Consider the following 25,554-nt stretch of genomic DNA (forward strand, 5'->3'; position numbering starts at 1 on the left):
CTTTTAACACTGCCAAATTCCTGTGCTGCACACATTTTAACCTTTGCTTTTTCTGTTTCATTCAAACTGCAACGTTGATCAAAAAGGCTTCCAGGTGACATTCTCAGTCCTTTGCTGATTTTTTTCTATGAAACTCTGTGCAATACAAAAGTGCAGCCTAGGCTGAGTTCACCTCTGAGGATTGCTTCGTTAAGTGGAGAAACATTTCGCCTTTGCTGACCACTTCCTCAGTCGCATAGCTAGGTCATGAAATCTGCCATATCCAAATACTGTACAGCACAGCATATTAGTGTTGTATGTCACTGTGCCCAGCATGACAAATCATATGCTAAAGCTTTTGGCCATTGAAAATCGAGTAATTGATTATTGAAGTACAACCTACAGCTTATATCAGACCAAAAGGAAACAGATATTGTTGAGAAGAGATTCTCCTTTGCAAATTTGTTCAAATATTTGAAATAAAAATGTAGTAAATAAATCTAAATACTGACTGATGAAGAATTCATACTCTCATACAATGCTCCAAAATGTGGATGGTTTGAACCTTTCCCATTTTCAGTAGAGTCCCATATCTAAAGAGGGGAGGACAGCTGAACTGCAAGCAGTAGAGGAAAAAACATAAAATATAATCCCCAATATGAGAGGACGAAGCTATGAGGGTAGATTAAATAAACTAAGGCTGTTTAGCTTTGAAGGAGGGAGACAGAGGCAGCTCTCTAGAACTAATATATTAATTGGTATAGAAAAAGTGAACCTAGAGTATTACTCCAAGGTAGATCACAACAATAACACTAGGTGGCTTAGACTCAAACTGGTGAATGGCAAAGTTATAACTGATGTCTGAAAAAATGTCTTCCCACAAACTCTAATTAGCACTTAAAAATAAACTTGCAGAAAAAGGAGCAGATGCAAAAACATTAGGGCAAGTCAAGAGCCTAATGGATAGGGTGATAGAGGACTGAAGGTTTACCTTCTGAGTAGCTGAGTTTAGATGGGCAAATGGATTTCCTCTTCTGCATTCATCTTGTGATATTTGTTTAAAATCTTGGAACAATGTTATTAAATTATTAAAGCACCAGGTAATAAAGATGTGGGTAGAATTTATGTAATTTCTTCTGAAATTACAGTGGAACATCAGGAAATACTTTGTAGAACATATACTGTAGAATGTTAATATCAAACCCATTTGATTCTATGGCCTGTTGGTTAGAAGACCTGTCTTAATCATCAATGGTCCACCAGGTTATTCTCTTAATTGTGTGTCATTGTTTGATTATATGCAGGTGGAGGGTGTAAATTGGAGTCTTACTTGAGAACCTATAAGCAGATACTTACTGAAGGGTTTGAGTGAGGAGCTGCATGTTTGTAATCCTTTTACTCTGTACAATAAATGTGAAACTGAGTAAAGATAGGCTCCAGCATTATCCTTCCATAACAAGCTTTCTGGAGTTTAACATAGAACATAGAACATAGAACATACAGCACAGAACAGGCCCTTCGGCCCACAATGTTGTGCCGATCCTTTGTCCTCTGTCAAGGACAATTTAATCTATACCCCATCATTCTCCTTTATCCATATACCTATCCAAAAGCCTTTTGAAAGTCCCTAAAGTTTCTGACTCAACAACTTCCCCGGGCAAGGCATTCCATGCCTCGACCACTCTCTGGGTAAAGAACCTTCCCCTGACATCCCCCTTATATCTCCCACCCTTCACCTTAAATTTATGACCCCTTGTAACGCTTTGCTCCACCCGGGGAAAAAGTTTCTGACTGTCTACCCTATCTATTCCCCTGATCATCTTATAAACCTCTATCATGTCACCCCTCATCCTTCTCCTTTCTAATGAGAAGAGGCCTAGAATGTTCAGCCTTTCCTCGTAAGACTTATTCTCCATTCCAGGCAACATCCTGGTAAATCTCCTCTGCACCCTCTCCAAGGCTTCCACATCCTTCCTAAAATGAGGCGACCAGAACTGCACACAGTACTCCAAATGAGGCCTTACCAAGGTCCTGTACAGCTGCATCATCACCTCACGGCTCTTAAATTCAATCCCTCTGCTAATGAACGCTAACACCCCATATGCCTTCTTCACAGCCCTATCCACTTGAGTTGCAACTTTCAATGATCTATGCACATAGACCCCAAGGTCTCTCTGCTCCTCCACATGCCCAAGAACCCTACCGTTAACCCAGTATTTTGCATTCATGTTTGTCCTTCCAAAATGGACGACCTCACACTTTTCAGGGTTAAACTCCATCTGCCACTTTTCAGCCCAGCACTGCAACCTATCCAAGTCCCTTTGCAGACGACAATAGCCCTCCTCGGTATCCACAACTCCACCAACCTTTGTATCATCTGCAAATTTACTGACCCACCCTTCGACTTCCTCATCCAAGTCGTTAATAAAAATCACAAACAGGAGAGGACCCAGAACTGATCCCTGCGGCACGCCACTGGTAACTGGGCTCCAGGCTGAGTATTTACCATCTAAGACCACTCTCTGCCTTCTATCAGTTAGCCAATTCTTAATCCAACTGGCCACATTCCCCACTATCCCATGCCTCCTGACTTTCTCCATAAGTCTACCATGGGGGACCTTATCAAATGCCTTACTAAAATCCATGTACACCACATCCACTGGTTTACCCTCATCCACTTGCTTGGTCACCTGCTCAAAGAATTCAATCAGGCTTGTGAGGCAAGACCTACCCCTCACAAAACCGTGCTGACTGTCCCGAATCAAGCAGTGTCTTTCCAGATGCTCAGAAATCCTATCCCTCAGCACCTTTTCCATCAACTTGCCTACCACCGAAGTAAGACTAACTGGCCTGTAATTCCCAGGGTTGTTCCTATTCCCTTTCTTGAACAGGGGCACAACATTTGCCACCCTCCAATCACCTGGTACCACCCCCGTCAGCAGAGAAGATGAAAAGATCATTGCCAGCGGCTCTGCAAACATGGTAGTAGAGAATGGGTGCCTTAGGCTGAAGGTTGGAAACTAGGTTTTTTTTTACATAGAAAAGTAAAATCTTATGACTATTGTGAAAAATATGGCAGAAAGCAAGTGTAAATTGTCAGGGTATGATTACCCTCTGATGTTCTCTGAGTCTGAACCATATGGCCAGTGGAAGAATGAAGTGGACATGTGGACACGGGTTACATCTCTACCAAAGAGGAAACAAGGTATGGCCTTGGTGTTGTCACTCCCTACCAAGAGTAAAATCAGAAGTAAAGTGTTTTACGAACTGGATGCTCGTCAGTTGGATACGGATGAAGGGTTGGATCTTCTGTTAGAATTCTTGGATGAAGTTTACAAGAAAGATGACCTACGGAATGTGTATGAGGCATGGTTTGACTTTGATAGATTTTGGAAAACAGATGGAGGAATATGTCATGGACTTTAACAGACTGTATAGAAGATTGAGGAAATTCAACTTGGAGATCCCTGGTTCAGTGCTAGCATTTAAATTGCTCGAGTGTGTTGCATATGGACACACTCCTGTTTCTAACTGGAGTTCAGTTCTTGGACAAAGACTCCCTGTTGGCTCAAATGTCTGCTGCCTTAAAGAAATTCCTGGGGAAACAGTCAGTTCCTGCAGCCCTGGTAGAACAAACAGGGAATTCTGCAGTGACACAAAGACTGAAGGACACAATGAAGGAAGATACTGATGAATCTGAACAAATTGTATTAGTCACAAGGAATTTTAGTCCTGTGATGAATGTGTTAGTTGTGGATTTGTTCAACTGCACTGTATTAGATAGGGCTTGCACGTCAACAGTATGTGGACTGATTGGTTACAATGTTATCTAGATTCACTTAGTAGTGAGGGTCAGTGCAAGGTTAAGGAGTATGAAAGTACTACCAGCTTTAGTTTTGGTGATGACAGCACATTGAAGTCACTGAAGAGAGTAGTAATTCCATGTAAAATAGCTTGAGTAAGCCACTTTATCAGTGATGTAGTAGTCTCTTGTAACAGCCCTTCAAAACACTCCCACAGGGGATGCTGAGACCAAGTGGGCCCACATCAGAGATGCCGTCTATGAGTCAGCTTTGACCACCTACGGCAAAAGTGCGAAGAGAAATGCAGACTGGTTTCAATCTCATAATGAAGAGCTGGAACCTGTCATAGCCGCTAAGCGCATTGCACTGTTGAACTACAAGAAAGCCCCCAGCGATTTAACATCCGCAGCACTTAAAGCAGCCAGAAGCACTGCACAAAGAACAGCCAGGCGCTGCGCAAACGACTACTGGCAACACCTATGCAGTCATATTCAGCTGGCCTCAGACACCGGAAACATCAGAGGAATGTATGATGGCATGAAGAGAGCTCTTGGGCCAACCATCAAGAAGATCGCCCTCCTCAAATCTAAATCAGGGGACATAATCACTGACCAACACAAGCAAATGGACCGCTGGGTTGAGCACTACCTAGAACTGTACTCCAGGGAGAATGCTGTCACTGAGACTGCCCTCAATGCAGCCCAGCCTCTACCAGTCATGGATGAGCTGGACATACAGCCAACCAAATCGGAACTCAGTGATGCCATTGATTCTCTAGCCAGCGGAAAAGCGCCTGGGAAGGACAGCATTACCCCTGAAATAATCAAGAGTGCCAAGCCTGCTAAACTCTCAGCACTACATGAACTGCTATGCCTGTGCTGGGACGAGGGAGCAGTACCCCAGGACATGCGCGATGCCACTATCATCACCCTCTATAAAAACAAAGGTGACTGCGGTGACTGCAACAACTACCGTGGAATCTCCCTGCTCAGCATAGTGGGGAAAGTCTTTGCTCGAGTCGCTCTGAACAGGCTCCAGAAGCTGACCGAGCGCGTCTACCCTGAGGCACAGTGTGGCTTTTGTGCAGAGAGATCGACCGTTGACATGCTGTTCTCCCTTCGTCAGATACAGGAGAAATGCCGTGAACAACAGATGCCCCTCTAAATTGCTTTCATTGATCTCACCAAAGCCTTTGACCTCATCAGCAGACGTGGTCTCTTCAGACTACTAGAAAAGATCGGATGCCCACCAAAGCTACTATGTATCATCACCTCATTCCATGACAATATGAAAGGCACAATTCAACATGGTGGCTCCTCATCAGAGCCCTTTCCTATCCTGAGTGGCGTGAAACAGGGCTGTGTTCTCGCACCCACACTTTTTGGGATTTTCTTCTCCCTGCTGCTTTCACATGCGTTCAAGTCCTCTGAAGAAGGAATTTTCCTCCACACAAGATCAGGGGGCAGGTTGTTCAACCTTGCCCGTCTAAGAGCGAAGTCCAAAGTACGGAAAGTCCTCATCAGGGAACTTCTCTTTGCTGACGATGCTGCTTTAACATCTCACACTGAAGAGTGCCTGCCGAGTCTCATCGACAGGTTTGCGGCTGCCTGCAATGAATTTGGCCTAACCATCAGCCTCAAGAAAACGAACATCATGGGACAGGACGTCAGAAATGCTCCATCCATTAATATTGGCGACCACGCTCTGGAAGTGGTTCAAGAGTTCACCTACCTAGGCTCAACTATCACCAGTAACCTGTCTCTAGATGCAGAAATCAACAAGCACATGGGTAAGGCTTCCACTGCTATGTCCAGACTGGCCAAGAGAGTGTGGGAAAATGGCGCACTGACACGGAACACAAAAGTCCGAGTGTATCAGGCCTGTGTCTTCAGTACCTTGCTCTATGGCAGCGAGGCCTGGACAACATATGTCAGCCAAGAGCGACGTCTCAATTCATTCCATCTTCGCTGCTTCCGGAGAATACTTGGCATCAGGTGGCAGGACCGTATCTTCAACACAGAAGTCCTCGAGGCGGCCAACATCCCCAGCTTGTACACACTACTGAGTCAGCGGCGCTTGAGATGGCTTGGCCATGTGAGCTGCATGGAAGATGGCAGGATCCCCAAAGACATATTGTACAGTGAGCTCGCCACTGGTATCAGACCCACCGGCCGTCCATGTCTCCGCTTTAAAGACATCTGCAAACGCGACATGAAATCCTGTGACATTGATCACAAGTCGTGGGAGTCAGTTGCCAGCGTTTGCCAGAGCTGGCGGGCAGCCATAAAGACAGGGCTAAAATGTGGCGAGTCGAAGAGACTTAGTAGTTGGCAGGAAAAAAGACAGAGGCGCAAGGGGAGAGCCAACTGTGCAACAGCCCCGACAAACAAATTTCTCTGCAGCACCTGTGGAAGAGCCTGTCACTCTAGAATTGTCCTTTATAGCCACTCCAGGCGCTGCTTCACAAACCACTGACCACCTCCAGGCACGTATCCATTGTCTCTCGAGATAAGGAGGCCCAAAAGAAAGAAAGTAGTCTCTAGTGAGATACCTTTACTGTTGAGTAAATCTTCAATGAAATCTTCAATGAAAAAGGCACAAATGAAACTTGATATAGAGCATGATGAGGTAATTGTATCTGGAAAGTCAGTGAGTTTGCAGTTTACCCAGTCAGGGCATTATTGTTTACCCTTAACAAAAACTGATGTTTCTAATCAGTGTGTTAGAACAGTATCAATATTCTGTTGAGAATCAGCGAGATAAAAAGCAAACTGTCTTAAAGTTACATAAACAATTTTCTCACCCTTCTTGTCAGAGATTAAAAACCCTTTTAAAGGATGCAGGTGTGATTGATGAAGTGTATACGAGGATAATAGAAGAGATTAGTGAAAAGTGTGAAATATATAAAAAGGATCGCAGGACACCATCACGTCCTATTGTCAGCCTTCCATTGGCACGTGACTTTAACAAGATAGTTGCTATGGATTTAAAGGTGTGGGACAAAGACAAGAATATTTTTATTCTACATTTTATAGACCTAGCAACTAGATTTAGTCTTCCTACAATAATAAATCGCAAGGACAAAAGGGAGATTATAGACAAAATTATGGAGAAATGGATAGGGACTGGATCTCGGGAACCAGCTAAGTTTCTGACTGATAATGGAGGGGAATTTGCCAATGAAGAGTTCAGAGACATGAGTGAAAACATGAACATTACGGTTATGAATACTGCAGCTGAAAATCCTTTCAGCAATGGGCTCGGTGAAAGGAATCACGCAGTGGTTGATGAAATGTTACATAAAATCTTGGCTGACCAGCCAAACTGCAAGTTGACAACTGTCCTGGCATGGGCGGTTCATGCAAAGAACTCGCTTCAGATGGTTGGAGGATATCGTCCCTATCAATTGGTCTATGGGTGGAATCCCAAATTGCTCTCTGTACTGTGTGACAGTCCTCCTGCTCTAGAAGGTACTACAATTAGTTAAAATTTTTTCTGCACATTTGAATGCTTTACATGCAGGGAGACAGACTTTCATCAAGACTGAGGTCTCTGAGAAAATTTGGAGAGCTCTGAGGCATTGAATAAGGCCATCTGAGGTGGAACTTAATTCAGGAGATTTGGTGTATTATAAAAGAGAGGGTCATAGGGAATGGAAGGGCCCTGGTAAGGTAATTGGTTGTGATGCTAAGACAGGAGTTATCAAGCATGGAAATCAAACTGTTAAGATTCATTCCTCGCGATTGATCGGGGTTGATTACAAAATCTCAGAGTCTGAGCAGTTGATAGAGAGAAACTATGCACCTTGTATCTCAAATACTCATGTGTTTTGTGATGAAGGTACTGAGGAACAGAATGAGGTAGATCTAAGGTTGGATAGTAATGTGAGGGATCATGACACTCAAGAAAGAGCTATCACATCTAAAGGACAATTGCCCTGAGTAGGTACTCAGGTGACATATATTACAGAGGGGTCTAACAAATGGAGGGATGCAACAATTATGGGATGTGCAGGAAAATCTACAGGCAAGTTTAAATATTGGTTAAATGTTCAAAATGATAGCCAAGAAGCAAGGTCCATGGACTGGCAGAATGGGGTGTAAGAGTGGAGGGTAAGAAAGCGCAGTGCAAGTTTGAATAGTGGGTCTGAAAGTGACTCTTGCGTAAGGAAGTGATCACCTACTGGAGAAAGAGCCTCCAATAGTGTGTGGGGATGATCTTCTAGTAGTAGTCCCGAAAGACATCAGAGTGCTAATAGAGGCTGTAGTTTGAGCAGATTCCACAATGAAACGAAGGCTGGAGAGCAGTCTCGGAATAGAACTAGAAGCTGAAGTCCTCATGATTGTGAAGTTTTAGTGGCTGCCAATAAACTTGAGGATAAACTAATAAGGAAAGCAAAACGTAAGGAATTAGAGAGTTGGAGAGAGTTTGAAGTCTATTCTGAGGTACCAAATAGGGGACAGCCAGCCTTGTCACATAGATGGATTTGTACTGAAAAAGTCCTTCCTGATGGAACTTACAAAGCTACAGTGAGGCTAGTTGCAAGGGGTTTTGAAGAGCGACTGGGTGATACTGATGTTAGAGTGGACTCTCCTACAGCTAGCAAAGTAATCTTGAAAAGATTTTTAGCTCTTTTGGCCACATATTCATGGGAGCATAGATCCATTGACATAAAAGCCACATTTCTGCAGGGTGATACTTGTCAGAGAGCAGTGTTTCTGAAATCACCCAAAGAGTTAGCAGATGCAGAAGGAAACCTATGGAAACTGAACAAATGCGTTTATGGCCTTAATGGTGCTTCCAGGTGGTATTTCTCGGTGAGATCTATTTTGTTGAAAATTGGTTGTGTTCAACTAAAAGCAGATCCTGTAATGTTTTATTGGTATCATAAAGGGAAACATTCAGGCATCTTCATGATGCACGTTGATGATTTCTTATGGGATGGTACTGCGGATTTTGAGAAATATGTTATTAATAAGATTAGGGCGGAATTTAAGATTGGGAGTCAGGCTTGTGGGGCCTTTAAATATATTGGTTTAGATATTAAGCAGACTAAGTCTGGAATAACTTTAAATCAACAATCCTATTTAGAGAGTGTTACTCCCATCCTGGTAAATTATGTTGGGTCATCACAGAAAGATGATGATATATCTAAAGCAGAGACTGAGCAATCACGAAGCTTGATTGGTCAATTAAACTGGTTGTGCTCTTAGATTAGGCCTGATGCTCGTTTTGATGTGCTAGAGTCAAGCACGATGATGAAAAATCCAAAAGTTGAATGTTTTAAGGGCAAATAAAACGTTGAAAAACTATATCTGGAGAAATGTGTACTGAAGTTCCCATCCTTGGGTGACCCAAAGAACATGAAGCAAATAATTTTTAGTGATGCTTCACATGCTAATCTTGCTGATGGGTATTCCAGTGCAGCTGGTTTCATAATATTTCTGATGGGTGAAAATGGGAAATGTTGTTTAGCTTGGGAGGCTAAGAAAATAAAATGGGTTGTTAAAAGCACTTTAACTGCAGAAACACTGGGTCTTGTGGAGGCAGTGGATATGGGGTTCTATTTGTCAAATATTTTGAGTGAAGTTCTGAACAAGGAACATACTGAAGATAGGATACCCATTGAACGTTATATGTGTAAGAGCTTGCAGAGCTCTGAGATATACAGGGATCTGGATGTCCTCGTGCATGAATTGAATAAAGTTAATATGTAGGTACAGCAAGTAATTCGGAAAGCTAATAGAATATTATGTTTATTGCGAGGGTAATTGAATACAAAAGTAGGGAGGTCATGCTTCAGTTATACAGGGCATTGGTGAGACCACATCTGGAGTGCCATGTACAATATTGGTCTCCTTATTTAAGAAAGGATGTAAATGCATGGGAAGCAGTTCGGAGAAGGTTTATTAGACTAATACCTGGAATGGGCAGGTTGCCTTATGAGGAAAGGTTGGACAGCCTAGGCTTGTACCTGCTGGAGTTTAGAAGAGTCGACTTGATTGAAACAATCAATGGGGTGGCACAGTGGTTAACACCGCAACCTCACAGCTCCAGCGACCTGGGTTCAGTTCCGGGTACTGCCTGTGCGGAGTTTGCAAGTTCTCCCTGTGATCGCGTGGGTTTCCACCGGGTGCTCCGGTTTTCTCCCACAGCCAAAGACTTGCAGGTTGATAGGTAAATTGGCCGTTGTAAATTGCCCCTAGTGTAAGTAGGTGGTAGGAGAATGGTGGGGATGTGGTAGGGAATATGGGATTAATGTAGGATTAGTATAAATGGGTGGTTGTTGGTCGGCACAGACTCAGTGGGCTGAAGGGCCTGTTTCAGTGCTGTACCTCTAAATAAATAAAATAAAATAAGATCCTGATGGGCCTTGACAGGGTAGATGTGGAAAGGATGTTCTCCCTTGTGGGAGAATCTAGAACTAGGGGTCACTATTTAAAAATAAGAGGTCGCCTATTTAAAACAGAGATGAGGAGAAATTTTTTTCTCACAGAGTGTTGTGAGTCTTTGGAACTCTCTTCCTCAAAAGGCAGTGGAAGCAGAGTCTTTGAATATTTTTAAGGCAGAGGATGATAGATTCTTGATAAGCAAGGGGGTGAAAGGTTATTGGGAGTAGGCTGGAATGTGAGTAATCAGTTCAGCCATGAACTTATTGAATGGCGGAGCAGACCTGAGGAGCTAAGTGGTCTATTCCTGCTCCTTGTTCCTATGTATGTTTGTAAAAAGTGTGAGTGAGAAAAGACTACGTATTGGCCTTGCTGGATTGAAACAAATGCTGGAGAGAAAGGAAATCTCCAAACTTAAATGGGTGGATGCAAGTCATCAGCTATCCAATTGTTTCACAAAAAGAAATGATAGTACAAAGAAATTGTTAGGAGTTCTAGAGGAGCGGCATCTCACAATGTAATACTTTGTACCCAATGTGGAATTTATTTTGATTTATTTTGAAATGTTCTTTGAGCACATTAATCCACGTTATACTATAAAAGAAAGAAGGGAATCTGTTAATCTCTTAATTGTGTATCAATTGCTTTATTATATGCAGGTGGAGGGTGTTAATTGGGGTCTTACTTGAGCACTTATAAACAGACACTTACTGAGACTGGTGAAGGAAGGGTTTGAGTGAGGAACTATATGTTTGTAATCCTTTTACTCTGTAAAATAAATGTGAAATTGAGTAAAGATAGGCTCCACCATTATCCTTCCATAACAAGCTTTCTGGAGTTTAACAAACCGGAGCAATAAGCTGTGCAGATCAGAAGGTTCCGAGTTTCATTCTTCATCTGTATTGATTTAGTTAACCACAGCTGAGGCATTATAATTGACTTCAATGTCCCCCGCCCATGGTGGCAAAATCAGCCAGGACTCCCACTCCTGCTTGCTATGATACTTGTGTACATAGAAACATAGAAAATAGGAGCAGGAGTAGGCCATTCGGCCCTTCGAGCCTGCTCCGCCATTCATTATGATCATGGCTGATCATCCAACTCAGTAACCTGTTCCCACTTTCCCCCATATCGTTTGATCCCTTTCGCCCCAAGAGCTATATCTAACGCCTTCTTAAAAACATACAATGTTTTGGCCTCAACAGCTTTCTAAGGTAGCGAATTCCACAGGCTCACCACTCTCTGGGTGAAGTAATTTCTCCTCATCTCAGTCCTGAAATGTTTACCCCATATCCTTAGACAATGACCCCTGGTTCTGGACTCCCCCACCATCGGGAACATCCTTCCTGCATCTACCCTGTCAAGTCCTGTTAGAATTTTATAGATTCCCCCTCACTCTTCTGAGCTCCAGCGAATATTATCCTAACCGACTCAATCTCTCCTCATACGTCAGTCCCGCCATCTCAGGAATCAGTCTGGTAAACCTTCGCTGCACTCCCTCTATAGCAAGAGCATCCTTCCTCAGATAAGGAGCCAAAACTGCACATAATATTCCAGGTGTGGCCTCACCAAGGCCCTGTATAATTGCAGAAAGACATCCCTGCTCCCGTACTCGAATTCCCTCGCTATGAAGGCTAACATACCATTTGCCCTTTTTACTGCCTGTTGCAACTGCATGCTTACCTTTAGCAACTGGTGTACGAGAACACCCAGGTCTTGTTACATATTCCCCTCTCTCAGTTTATAGCCATTCAGATAATAATCTGCCTTCCTGTTTTTGCTACCAAAGTGGATAACCTCACATTTATCCACATTATATTGCATCTGCCATGCATTTGCCCACTCACTCAACTTGTCCAAACCACCCTGAAGCCTCTCTGCATCCTCCCCACAACTCACCCTCACACCCAGTTTTGTAGCATCTGCAAATTTGGAGATATTACATTTAGTTCCCTCATCGAAATCATTAATATATATTGTGAATAGCTGGGGTCCTAGCACCGATCCCTGAAATACCCCAATAGTCACTGCCTGCCATTCGGAAAAAGACCCGTTTATTCCTACTCTTTGTTTCCTGTCTGCCAACCAATTTTCTATCCATCATAATACACTACTCCCAATCCCATGCGCTTTATTTTTACACGCTAACCTCTTATGTGGGACTTTGTCGAAAGTCTTCTCAAAGTCCAAATAAACCACATCCACTGGCTCCCCCTCATCAACTCTACTAGTTATATCTTCAAAGAATTCTAGTAGATTTGTCAAGCATGATTTCCCTTTTGTAAATCCATGCTGACTCTGTCTGATTCTACCAAGTGTTCTCCAAGTGCTCTGCTATAAAATCTTTGATAAGGGAGTCTAGAATTTTCCCCACTACTGACGTCAGGTTGACTGGTCGATAATTCCCTGTTTTCTCTCTACCTCCCTTTTTAAATAATGGGGTTACATTAGCTACCCTCCAACCTGTAGGAACTGTTCCAGAGTTTATAGAATCTTGAAAGATAACCACCAATGCATCCACTATTTCTAGGGCCTATGCCTTAAGTACTCTGGGATGTAGATTATCAGGCCCTGGGGATTTATCGGCCTTCAATCCCATCAATTTCTCCAACACCATTTCTCTACTAATACTGATTTCCTTCAGTTCCTCCCTCTCACTAAACCCTGTGTTCCCCAACATTTCTGGTATGATATTTGTGTCCTCCTTTGTGAAGACAGAACCAAAGTATGCATTTAGTTGGTCAGCCATTTCTTTGTTCCCCATAATAAATTCCTGTTTCTGACTGTAAGGGACCTACATTTGTCTTCACCAATCTTTTTCTCTTCACATACCTGTAGAAACTTTTACAGTCAGTTTTTATGTTTCCTGCAAGCTTACTCTCATACTTTATTTTCCTCTTAATCAATCCCTTGGTCCTCCTTTGCTGAATTCTAAACTGCTCCCAATCCTCAGGTCTGTTGTTTTTTCTGGTGAATTTGTATGCCTCTTCCTTGGATCTAATGCTATCTCTAATTTCCCTTGTAAGCCATGGTTTGGCTACCTTTCCCGTTTTACTTTTGCGCCAGAAAAAAAATATTTTGCATCAGTCTTCACAATGGAGGACACTGTAAACATCCCAACAATAATAGATGAGCAAGGTGTTAACGGGAGGGAGGAACTTGTAACAATCACTATCATGAGGGAAATGGTGCTGGACAAACTGATGGGACTAAAGGCAAACAAGTCGCTAGGACCTGATGGCCTGCACCCAAGGGTTTTGAAAGAAGTGGCTGCAGAGATAGTGGAGGCACTGGTCATAATATACCAAAACTCACTGGATTCCGGTAGGGGACCAGCGGATTGGAAAACCACTAATGTGACACCCCTATTCAAGAAAGGAGGGAGGCAGAAAGCAGGAAACTATAGACCAGTTAGCTTAACATCAGTCATTGGGAAAATGCTTGAGTCGATTATTAAGGAAGAAATAGCAGGACATTTAGAAAAACATAATGCAATCAAACAGAGTCAACATGGTTTAATGAAAGGGAAATCATGTTTGACAAATTTGTTAGAGTTCTTTGAGGATATAGCAAGCAGAGTGGATAAAGATGAACCAGTAGATGTAGTGCATTTGGATTTTCAGAAGGCATTTGATAAGGTGTCACATAAAAGGTTATTGCACAAAATAAGAGCTCAGGATATTAGGTAATATGTTGGCATGGATTGAGGATTGGCTAACACACAGAAGGCAGAAAGTCGGGGTCAATGGGTCTTTTTCAGGTTGGAAAGCTGTAACTAGTGGGGTGCCACAAGGATCAGTCCTAGGGCCTCAGCTATTTACTGTCTACTTAGAGGAAAGGACAGAGTGTAGTGTATCCAAATTTGCTGACGATATAAAAATAGGTGGGAAGGCATGTAGTGATGAGGACACAAAGAATCTGCAAAGGGATATAGATAGGTTAAGTGAGTGGGCAAAAACTTGGCAGATGGTGTTCAATGTGGGAAAGTGTGAGGTAATCCACTTTGGTAGGAAGAATAAAAAAGCAGATTATTATTTAGATGGAGAAAGACTACAAAATTCTGCAGTACAGAGGGATCTAGATGCTCTTGTGCATGAAACACAAAAGGTAGCATGCAGGTGCAGCAAGTAATTAGGAAGGCAAATGGAATTTTGGCCTTTACGGGGTTAGAGTTTAAAAATAGGGTAGTCCTGTTACAACTGTACAGGATGTTGGTGAGGCCACACCTGGAATACTGCGTACAGTTTTGATCCCCGTATTTAAAGAAGGATATACTAGCATTGGAGGCAGTTCAGAAAAGGTTCATTAGGCTGATTCCTGGGATGAAGGGGCTGTCTTATCAAGAACGGCTAAACAGGTTAGGCCTTTATTCATTGGAGTTTAGGAGAATGAGAGGTGATCTTATCAAAACATATAAGATTTTAAGGGGGCTCGACAGGGTAGATGTTCAGAAGATGTTTCCACTTGTGGGGGAATCTCGAACTAGGGGACATAATTACAGAATAAGGGGGCATACATTTAAAACTGAGATGCAAAGGAATTTCTTCTCTCAGAGGGTGGTGAATCTCTGGAATTCTTTGCCTCAGAGAGTTGTGGAGGTTAGGTCACTAAATGTATTTAAGGAGGAGGTAGATAGATTTTTGAAATCTCGGGGAGTCGAGGGTTAGGCAGAGCAGGCCCAAAAGAGGAGTTGAGGCCTGGGACAGATCAGCCATGATCTTATTGAATGGCAGGGCAGGCTTGAGGAGCTGAATGGCCTACTCCTGCTCCTATTTCTTATGTTCAGACAAGAATAAACAATTGTTGGAGTTCATCCATGCGCTCTTTGAATGTTTGCCATTGCCTTTCCACTGTCATCCCTTTAAGTAATGTTTCCCAATCCATCATAGCCAACTCGTGCCTCACACCTTCGTAGTTTCCTTTATTAAGATTCAGGACTCTAGTCTCAGAATCAACTACGTCACTCTCCATCTAGATGAAGAATTCTATCATATTATGGTCGTTTATTCCCAAGGGGTCTCGCACAACTAGATTGTCAATTATTCCTTTCTCATGACACAATACCCAGTCCAGGATGGCCTGTTCTCTAGTTGGTTCCTCAATGTATTGGTCCAGAAAACCATCCCGTATACACGCCATGAATTCCTCCTCTACAGTATTGTGACTAATTTGATTTGCCTATGACTAATCTATATGCAGATTAAAGTCACCCATAATTATAGATGTTCCTTTATCACATGCGTCTCTAATTTCCTGTTTAATGCCATTCCCAACATCACCACTACAGTTTGGGGGTCTATATACAACCCCCACTAATGTTTTTTGCCCCTTAGTGTTTCTCAGCTCTACCCATACAGATTCCACATCGTCAGAGCTATTTCCTCTTTAACCAGCAATGCAACTCCACCGCCTTTTACTTTTCGTCTGTCCTTCCTTCATATTGAATACCCCTGGATGTTCATTTCCATCCCTGGTCACCCTGCAGCCATGTCTCTGTAATCCTGACTATATCATACCCATTTACATCTATTTGCGTGATTAATTCATCCACTTTATTGTGAATGCTCCGCGTGTTAAGGCACAAAGCCTTAAGGCTTGTCTTTTTAACATTACCTGTCCCCTTCCCACTATTTTTCACTGTGGCCCTGTTTGATTCTGGCCCTTGATTCTCTGCCCATCACTTTTCTTATTCCTCTGTCTTTTGTTCTTGTCCTTGATCCCCTCTCCTCTGACTCGTTGCAAAAGTTCCCACCCCCCTGCCATTTTAGTTTAAATCCTCCCCAATCACTCTAGCAAATACACCCCCTAGGACATCAGTCCCCCTAGGATGTCAGGTGGGAATGGGATCCTGTTCTGTTGATGATCTTTCCATTGCAAAATATCCTCCCAGCATCACTACCTAGTCTCGCATGAATAGCCACTTGAGTGAAGTATCAAAAGACTCCCAGTACCCACTGCGTTGTGCCTTAGCAAGAAAAAGACACATTTTAACAATATGCAAAAGTGTACTTAGATATTCTTACTTTCTATCAGTCCACTTAGGAAATGTAATCATAACAGACTGGTCTTTGAATATGGCAGCACAACACAGTATCATGTTTCTCACCTGCAGTTTCCATCTCAGTATTTTTGATACCAATATTAAGGGGAGGTGCCAGATACAGGTTAGAGACAGAAAAGTACCTGAGTCACCCAGGCCACTCTGCATCTCTAAGTGATGAGCAGAATCAGCAAAACCCTGGAAATAAATAGTTTGACCACAAGCTTAGCTGAGGAATGGGAAATGATATTGGGAAGGATAGGGCATTAGAAAGAACACAGAGGGAAAGAAAGTAGTCTTAAAATGAATCTTATTCTTTAGTTTATTGTTTTTTGATATGCAACTATCAACTATATGATCAGATCATTGCTGCATGTTTCCTGACACTTTCAATTTGTTCCCAGTTTCCTTGATGCACATAGTGCACTGACCAATGTGAGTCTTGCTCATGTGACATATGGCTCCATCCAAATCCAACTGTAAACTTTCCCCATTTACCAATATAGTATTTTATGCAGGTACTTGCAACAGTTCACATCATTTCCTTCACATGTTCCAGTGATTATGGTCTTGAACAAATGAAAACAAGGGACAATAAACTGAAGAATTCCAGCAGTATCTTCGGTCCATAGGTCACCTATTCACTGGATAACTTTGCTGAGACTCTGAGTGAACTTCAGTCACGCTAATAATATTCAATTCCATCCATATACCAACAACAATAAATTTACAAATTTGTTGGTTTTGCCATTCACTATTTACGTAGTAAATAGGTTCCCATATCTCTGCCAATGCTGTTTACCACATCGACTAGGTGTGCAAGAATGGCCTGAGATAATCCACATTCCTAGCCTCAGCTATAACATTGGAAGCCCAGGTTATGGATAACTATAAACCTGAAATTAGCCATTTCATTGCACTAGGTGCAACTTCACTAATACAATGAAGCGCTTTGAGCATAAAAGCATAAGAAATAGGAGCAGGAGTAGCCTGCTCTGCCATTCAATATAATCATGGCTTCAACTCCACTTTCCTGCCTGTTCCCCATATCCCTTGATTCCCTGCATTTTGTTTCTTCAATTATTTTATTTCTGCCTATTTAGTTGGTGCCTTTGCAGTGCAACACTAAACAAAACCAAGTAGTTCATGAAAGTCTCAAGATTGACTCATGCTCTGAGCTGAATGACCTGATCACAGCTGGAGTGCTACACTGGGCCTCAGCATTGTCAGCAGCAAATGAAAACAATTAGGCAATTTCTCATGTTCAATTGCTATCCAGTGACTTCTGTTGGAAATTACTTGGTTAGAAGTGAGTCAACATCAAACGAGGACAGGGTTAGTCATGAATCAAATATTTTCCTGACACTTAGACCCCGATTTCAAAGGCAGGGCTGGTACGGTGCATGTGAGCTGAAGTGGACAACCCAGGGACATGGAGGTCTGGCTGATCAAAACAGCTGGGCCTCAATTCTATTACTTTCTCAGAAACACATCCTAACATGACGAGATCCACTACCTGGCTGGTGGGCAGGAGTGGGAATTTGGTGGCAGGAGACCACACCTGGCAATCCAGGCAAGTGGTGACGCGAACAATGGAGGTGGGCAGTTCAAGGTACGGGGAAGCCTGGATTGCTTGTGAAGCCAACAATGGAGGTGGGCAGCTCAGGGCACGGTGAAGCCCTGAATGCTGGTCCAGAAGGAAACCAAAATTATATTTTTAAAACTTATTTCCGCAATCCATTTCCTGGCAGGTCTGGCCTGATGGGGAAGCCGTTATTACCACCCTCCCCCGCACCCCCAGCTGAGGCCTCCAAATAAAATTGGAGTGGGTCGTGATGAGATAGGTGCTTGATGGCCGGCATGAAAATGATGGGCTGAAGGGCCTGTTTCTGTGCTGTTTAACTCTATGACTACAGCCATCCTGGAACCATCAAGAGACATTCCCAAATTGAATGGTTTTCTTCTGAGACAAAGAAGGTGTGAAGTAGACACATCATAACAGAATGAAACTCAGCCAGACATTAATGGATAACCATGGATTCTACATCTGGTCCATTGTGTGGTTACATCAGGGGAGAAGGCCATGGGCTGGATTTTATGGGCTCCCCCTGAGGCAGGCGGGGCACAGAGAATCACGACAGGGGGCGGAGGGGACGTTGCCTCCCTGTCACCCAGTGATCTTATCGGGGGCGGGATAGACTGATGACGGCCTCCCCAGCCAGAGGACAGTTAAGGTGCTTAAGTGGCCTATTAAGGTCCTTTTCCCACCACTGCTGGGGTCTTACCAGCGGGCTTGGGGTGGGGTCCCTCCTCCGTGGGCAATCTGTAGCCTATGGAGGACCCCCACCAGGAACCACTTAACACCACCCCCCCCTCCCCTTGGGGACTTACGGACTGGCCCCGGTGACCCTACTTCACTTATCCCTGGTCTGGGGTTCCAGCACTGGGCCTGGGTACGAAGCCTCTGCAGTAACAGCACTGGCCACTGCTCCCGGTGGCACACTTGATACTGTTGACCCTCCGATCGGCCAGCGGCTCATGGAGGTGGGATCCCCATCTTTAAACGGATGAGGATCCCAGCTCATGAAACTTTGATGGAAGAAGTTCGGAGGATCACTGTTGGGGGGGGCGTGCTGCAGGAAAAGGCTAGGCAGGGTTCCCCTTGTCTTTTCTCACGTGAGCTCCACCTCCTACACAAAATCCAGCCTCATGTGTCGGGTACCAGAAATGCTAATACGATGAATTGTGACCTTAAAAGGTAACCTTCTGGAGAGAGAGATCAGACACATTACAGAAGGCAGTCGAGCCAGGGGCTATGGAAAGACGCAGCCTAAACAAGAAGAAGCCCTGCTGCTAATTATACACTTCAACTTGGTGCAGCCAAGAACTGAAAGTGACTGCCACCTCCAGTCTGAAATCCTAACCACCAGAAATCTAAACCTCAACAAGTTCAAGACTACAAACAACCCAAGCCTGCCCTTTTAAAAGAGACTATTCTACTTAGAAGATGCAACAGGTTTACCATAAACCATGAACACCTAGCACACCTTGAACTCTTACCCTCTATCTTGAGATTGCAAGTGAGAGCGAATGCGTGCGTGAGTGGTGTTGCAAACATTTTGGGGAATGAATATTGTTCAATAGATAATTGATCTTCTGTTTTAAACCTACAAGAAAAGTGAAATCTTGTTCGTTTGGTTTTGTTTCCTAAACTGGGGTCATTCAGTGGATTTGATTCTTTTTGCTGGTTGATGGTCTCGTGGGGATCATAAAGGAGTTAATGAGGGTTTTATTGGGTACAGGGATGTCAAAGGTGGATGAGAGGGAGTGTATGAACAGAGCAGTAGCAGCACAAATATGGCAAACGGAGAGCCAAAGACTAGAAAGTTGGGAGTTTAAAATTGCAGTTGTCAGTGACTTGTGTAGAAGTCCCCCCCCCTAGGGTGGATACAGATGAAGAGGGTTTGGAATGATGAGTGATGGATATAAGAAAGTGATCAGAGATGGCCTTAGCTGTGCCTGAAATAATGGGAATAGAAATGCCATATAAAATGACAAGGCTCAGTTGGTGGATGTGAATGTAGTTGAGGGTTTATTTGGAGGGGGAGGTTAAGGAAGGACAGGAGGGCACTTGTTGAGTGAACTTTGAGGAAAAAGTGTTTTATATGATGAATCTTTTAAGTGGTTCTGATACATAGCTATGCTTTAAGATATAGTAGATAATAACAGAAGGTGGTTCAAGTCTTCCCAGTTTTCTTTCAACACCGCCAAATATAAAATATGAGAAGGTTCTTCTGGTCAACATATTTCTTCATCAATAATTTTTTTTTAAAGTCTCAGGCTATTTTATAAACTTTAATTTTTGCTTAGAATTCACAATAAGGCAGCCATTGTATACTAGCAAGATTCCCTCTTGCACTTCTTCTCAGAGATAAGTTTGCCCTGGGGAGTGAGAGATTATGGAAAACTGTACAAGTAGTCCTTCCCTACATCTTCCCTTCCTTGCATGTGTTGCCCAACAGTAAATGTTAGCTGCTTTTATATCGCAGGAGACCTGTGAAATGGGAGCCAAGAACAACACTGGTCTTATAAAAGCAGCTTATAAGGCTGGCATTGTTGGAGAAATTCAAAGGCCAGTCATCATGCACTCTTATGTGAAAACGACAATTCAGATTGAGAGCAAGTGATTAAAATGTTACCAGATCCCCTCAGCAATCTTAACTTGACTACATCAGGACACTTTTAGCAAAATTCAGGTACTCGGGAACGAAGTGGCCCAACATGTGATATGGTAATTTTAGAAATTTGCATGGTCTTTCATGAGATATTGCACTATACCAAAGCACTCGCCATTTTTTGACAGTTTGTGGCAGTAACACATTTGTCTACTGACCTTCATTAGCACACAACAGTACCAACTTGCACAAGGTCTCCTCAGCCATTCAGGCCAAGGCTACAATAAAACTACTAATTTCTGGGAGTTAAACACTTTGCTTCTCCCTCTCCAACTAAATGCCTGAACAGCTACAGTGATAAAGTGCTACATTGAAACCTTGTCCATGTGCACAATTCTGAGCAACTCGGAGTAACAATCATCAGTAGCACAATACAATTTTTATTTCTAGAACTGTAAAACTAGATTAGCATTCAAATTTGTTTGCAGGCAATAATCTACCTGGAACTACTTCTGAATTTGCCAAATTCAATGTAGGATTTGAAAGGCAGATGCTTTTGACCTAAAAAGCTTCTCAAAAAATGGGAAAGCTGGTATTAGACAGCAGGCTTGTCAGCATCAGTAAAATAATGTGAGCTGATGTTTTGGGTGTAGACTTTTAGTCAGAAATCATTATTTTTCGTCTTTACGAATGCCAACTGGCCTATTATGTATTTCGAACATCCTGATTTTGTTTGTTTTCAACAATTGCTGTTTTTTTTAAGAAAAAATAAGCGGGGCCCCCAGGCTGTTGATGATTGACATCTTGCAAGAATTATAAATTAGTGAATTTGAAAATTGCTTCCACAGAATATTTAGCAGCAGTTTTTCTAAGTTAAACAATCTTTCTTTCTTTTGGGCCTCCTTATCTCGAGAGACAATGGATACGCGCCTGGAGGTGGTCAGTGGTTTGTGAAGCAGCGCCTGGAGTGGCTATAAAGGCCAATTCTGGAGTGACAGGCTCTTCCACAGGTGCTGCAGAGAAATTTGTTTGTTGGGGCTGTTGCACAGTTGGCTCTCCCCTTGCGCCTCTGTCTTTTTTCCTGCCAACTACTAAGTCTCTTCGACTCGCCACAATTTAGCCCTGTCTTTATGGCTGCCCGCCAGCTCTGGCGAATGCTGGCAACTGACTCCCACGACTTGTGATCAATGTCACACGATTTCATGTCGCGTTTGCAGACGTCTTTATAACGGAGACATGGACGGCCGGTGGGTCTGATACCAGTGGCGAGCTCGCTGTACAATGTGTCTTTGGGGATCCTGCCATCTTCCATGCGGCTCACATGGCCAAGCCATCTCAAGCGCCGCTGACTCAGTAGTGTGTATAAGCTGGGGATGTTGGCCGCTTCAAGGACTTCTGTGTTGGAGATATAGTCCTGCCACCTGATGCCAAGTATTCTCCGAAGGCAGCGAAGATGGAATGAATTGAGACGTCGCTCTTGGCTGGCATACGTTGTCCAGGCCTCGCTGCCGTAGAGCAAGGTACTGAGGACACAGGCCTGATACACTCGGACTTTTGTGTTCCGTGTCAGTGCGCCATTTTCCCACACTCTCTTGGCCAGTCTGAACATAGCAGTGGAAGCCTTACCCATGCGCTTGTTGATTTCTGCATCTAGAGACAGGTTACTGGTGATAGTTGAGCCTAGGTAGGTGAACTCTTGAACCACTTCCAGAGCGTGGTCGCCAATATTGATGGATGGAGCATTTCTGACATCCTGCCCCATGATGTTCGTTTTCTTGAGGCTGATGGTTAGGCCAAATTCATTGCAGGCAGACGCAAACCTGTCGATGAGACTCTGCAGGCATTCTTCAGTGTGAGATGTTAAAGCAGCATCGTCAGCAAAGAGGAGTTCTCTGATGAGGACTTTCCGTACTTTCCGTACAATATGACTTTGTTAATTAATGATAATTGAGGTTTACTGTTCAAGATATACAAGACTGCAGGATTGTATTGCTAACTCTCAAGCAACAGTTTTTATTAGCTTCCGCGATCTCATTTCAAAGTATTTTTCCCTTACTCGATGGGTTTCCTTCAGTTATACTTCAACTCTTGACTAGGCAAAAAACCCTTCCCCCTTGCTCCACCGGCCTCTCCAAACTACAACTCAATATTCTCGGTAGTCAAAATAAGAGTGGTCCACTGTGACTTTCTCTCCTCTTCCCCATCCCCTATTACTCTATGAGGAGGGACATTAGCCTCTGCTTAATATCTCCTCCTAATAGCTAAGCTGAGACTGGCAATTCACCATGGGGCTAACCTCATTATACTTTCTATTACACGAGGTGTTCAGAGTCACCATGCCACCTAGAGGGCATTTTATTACTATCAGTACAGAAGAGAAATGATAAAACCACCATTTCCAGAAAACTTAGACATCATGCTTCTTGTGCTGAAGGACCTTTACAGACACTTGTTTATTAAAATTATAACATTTATACCATTTAAAACTGAAAAAAGTACACGCGGCGTGAATACTGAAATAGTAAACTAATCCAGCCTCCATCTACTCCAATAAATATTTGCACCAGAAAGTTAAGTTAAAACAGTTGATATTATGTAGCCATTTAGGAGACAAAAACATGCATGATACAAATAATGATATGCTAAGAATGCATGGATTTATTGCAGTGTTGATGTTCTTAATACTGTTACAGGCATAAGATTGCAGATAGTAAATTTTTAAATCTGAAGTACCTTGCACAAATGCTTCCACTACATGTAACAGCAGCACAGGAAAGGTTTTTGTTTAAAATGTGCAAGGGTGTGGAAGTGAGCTGAACTTAGTATATCTGGAATTGGGAACGGCTTGCTGCAATTCCATTATGTGCTTAGCTCAGTTCAGCTACATTCTACAACAAATTCCACTGATGAAAAAAAATAAGTAGACAAGACATGTGCAATATTCATAATCAAGATCCAGTACACATGTGGCCTAGGCAATGCTAACGCAGGGGAATTAAAAGCAGGGAAACTAAACATTTTATGACCAAAGAATAAGCGTGTCACATTTTTAAAGTGTGCACGTCATTAGAAAAAAATTTAAGTGACTTATTTATCTCTGGAATATAATATTTACTACAATCCCACTTAGTGGACATTCACTAGGCCCCGTGTAACTGAAGGTAACAAAGGCAAATTCTGAGACAAGATGTAAGATTGTGCAATGGTTATGAGAACTTCTGCTTCAGCTTTTTCTGAAAAAACACTGGAAGGAGGGAGATTATTGCCAAGATCATGAGAACGAAGAGTGAATTCCAGGAAACAGCCTCTCCTGCTGTGGTAAGTTGGTAAAGCGTTGTGCCAGCTTTAATTGCCACAAACGATGGAGGTGCTACACCTGAAAGGAAACAAAAATGAGTGTCATAGAGAGATTATTGATTTTTGATTAGAGATACAGCACTAAAACAGGCCCTTCGGCCCACCGAGTCTGTGCCGACCAACAACCACCCATTTATACTAATCCTATATTCCCTACCACATCCCCACCATTCTCCTACCACCTACCTACACTAGGGACAATTTACAACGGCCAATTTACCTATCAACCTGCAAGTCTTTGGCTGTGGGAGGAAACCAGAACACCCAGCGGAAACCCACAGTCACAGGGAGAACTTGCAAACTCCGCACAGGCAGTACCCTGAACCGAACCTGGGTCGCTGGAGCTATGAGGCTGCGGTGCTAACCACTGCGCCGCCCCATGGTTCAAGTGGTTCAGGATTTTCTTTAGTAGCCTAGTCTATAATATACATGTCATTTGAATTTTGACATTAACATTTTAATGGTTAAGATTATTTTGATTAAAATTGATTCAATGCTCCCCTAAGACTGTACTAAGCCATATAAGTCAGAAGGCCCCAGGTCCATTGTGAATTAGCAAATCTCAGCAGGGCAGTAGGAAGAACACCAGCGAATTCAGTATCTGTGGGACATGATGGCAAAAAAAACTAGTGTTCTTGATCACTGGAAAGTGCGCTAAACAGCTGTCATGGGGCTGAGTCGTTTGGAGTCTACACTGAACTTGCATTAGCACAAAATTGCCTTTTCAACACCAAAATTAACCTACTTGCCTTGAAAGCAATGTGCTGCTTAAGCGTACACCATTTAAAAATAATTGTTTGGCTTTCATCTTCCCATTCTTCATCACTTCCCTGCACCTAAAATGTGATCTGCATAATTTAAGGTGAAGGGTGGAGATGGAAGAACAACTGCATAACATGACATCGCTTCCCACTACTCCTCTGGCACCTTCTCCTCCTTTGAGTACCTGGGCTTGTTTCGCCCCTCTCACCTCTCCTTTAAAATCCTCATTCTTTACTGCCTACCCAAGTACCATGCCATGTTTCCCACCAAGATATCACTGGTATCCTCCCTCAACCTCTACAAGTGACTTTGCATCACAGGTGATTTCAATCTCCACCTCAACTCACCTTGCCCTTTTTCCTCAAAGTTCACTGCCCTCCTATCCTTCCTTAATCTCCCCCTCCATATAAACCTTTAACTACATTCACGTCCACCGTCTGAGCCTCTTCATTTTATATGGCATTTCTATTCCCATTATTTCAGGCACAGGTAAGGCCATCTCTGATCACTTTCTTATATCCATCACTCATCTTTCCAAACCCTCTTCATCTGCGTCCACCCCAGGGGGGGAACTTCTACCCAAGTCACTCACAACTGCACATTTAAACTCCCAACTGTCTAGCCTTTGGCTCTCCGTTTGCCATATTTGTGCTGCTACTGCTCTGTTCATACACTCCCTCTCATCCGCCTTTGATGTCCCTGTACCCAGTAAAACCCTCATTAACTCCTTTATGATCCCCGCGAGACCATCAACAAAAAGCAAATCCACTGAATGACCTCAATTCAGGAAACAAAACCAAACGAACAAGATTTCACCTTTCTTGTAGGTTTAAAACAGAAGATCAACTATTTATTTAACATTATTCATTCCCCAAAATGCTCGCAACACCACTCACGCATTCACTCTCACGATAGATAGAGGGTAAGAGTTCAAGATGTGCTAGGTGTTCATGGTTTATGGTAAACCTGTTGAATCTTCTAAGTAGAACAGTCTCTTTTAAAAGGGCAGGCTTGGGTTGTTTGTAGTCTTGAACTTGTTGAGGTTTAGA

General features: G+C 43.0%; 1 protein-coding gene across 1 annotated transcript in view; it reads right to left on the reverse strand.

The window, feature by feature from the left end:
- Positions 1 to 23,012: 23,012 nt before the first annotated feature.
- tmem41b (transmembrane protein 41B) overlaps positions 23,013 to 25,554 on the reverse strand; it is a 50,031-nt gene continuing 47,489 nt past the window's right edge. The window contains exon 7 of the mRNA XM_068046371.1: positions 23,013 to 23,762. Within this exon, the coding sequence (XP_067902472.1) occupies positions 23,593 to 23,762 (170 nt within the window). The 3' untranslated portion in view covers positions 23,013 to 23,592. The remainder of the gene's footprint in view (positions 23,763 to 25,554) is intronic.

The sequence above is a fragment of the Heterodontus francisci genome, chromosome 14 (genome assembly GCF_036365525.1).
Source record: "Heterodontus francisci isolate sHetFra1 chromosome 14, sHetFra1.hap1, whole genome shotgun sequence".
Taxonomy (NCBI): domain Eukaryota; kingdom Metazoa; phylum Chordata; class Chondrichthyes; order Heterodontiformes; family Heterodontidae; genus Heterodontus; species Heterodontus francisci.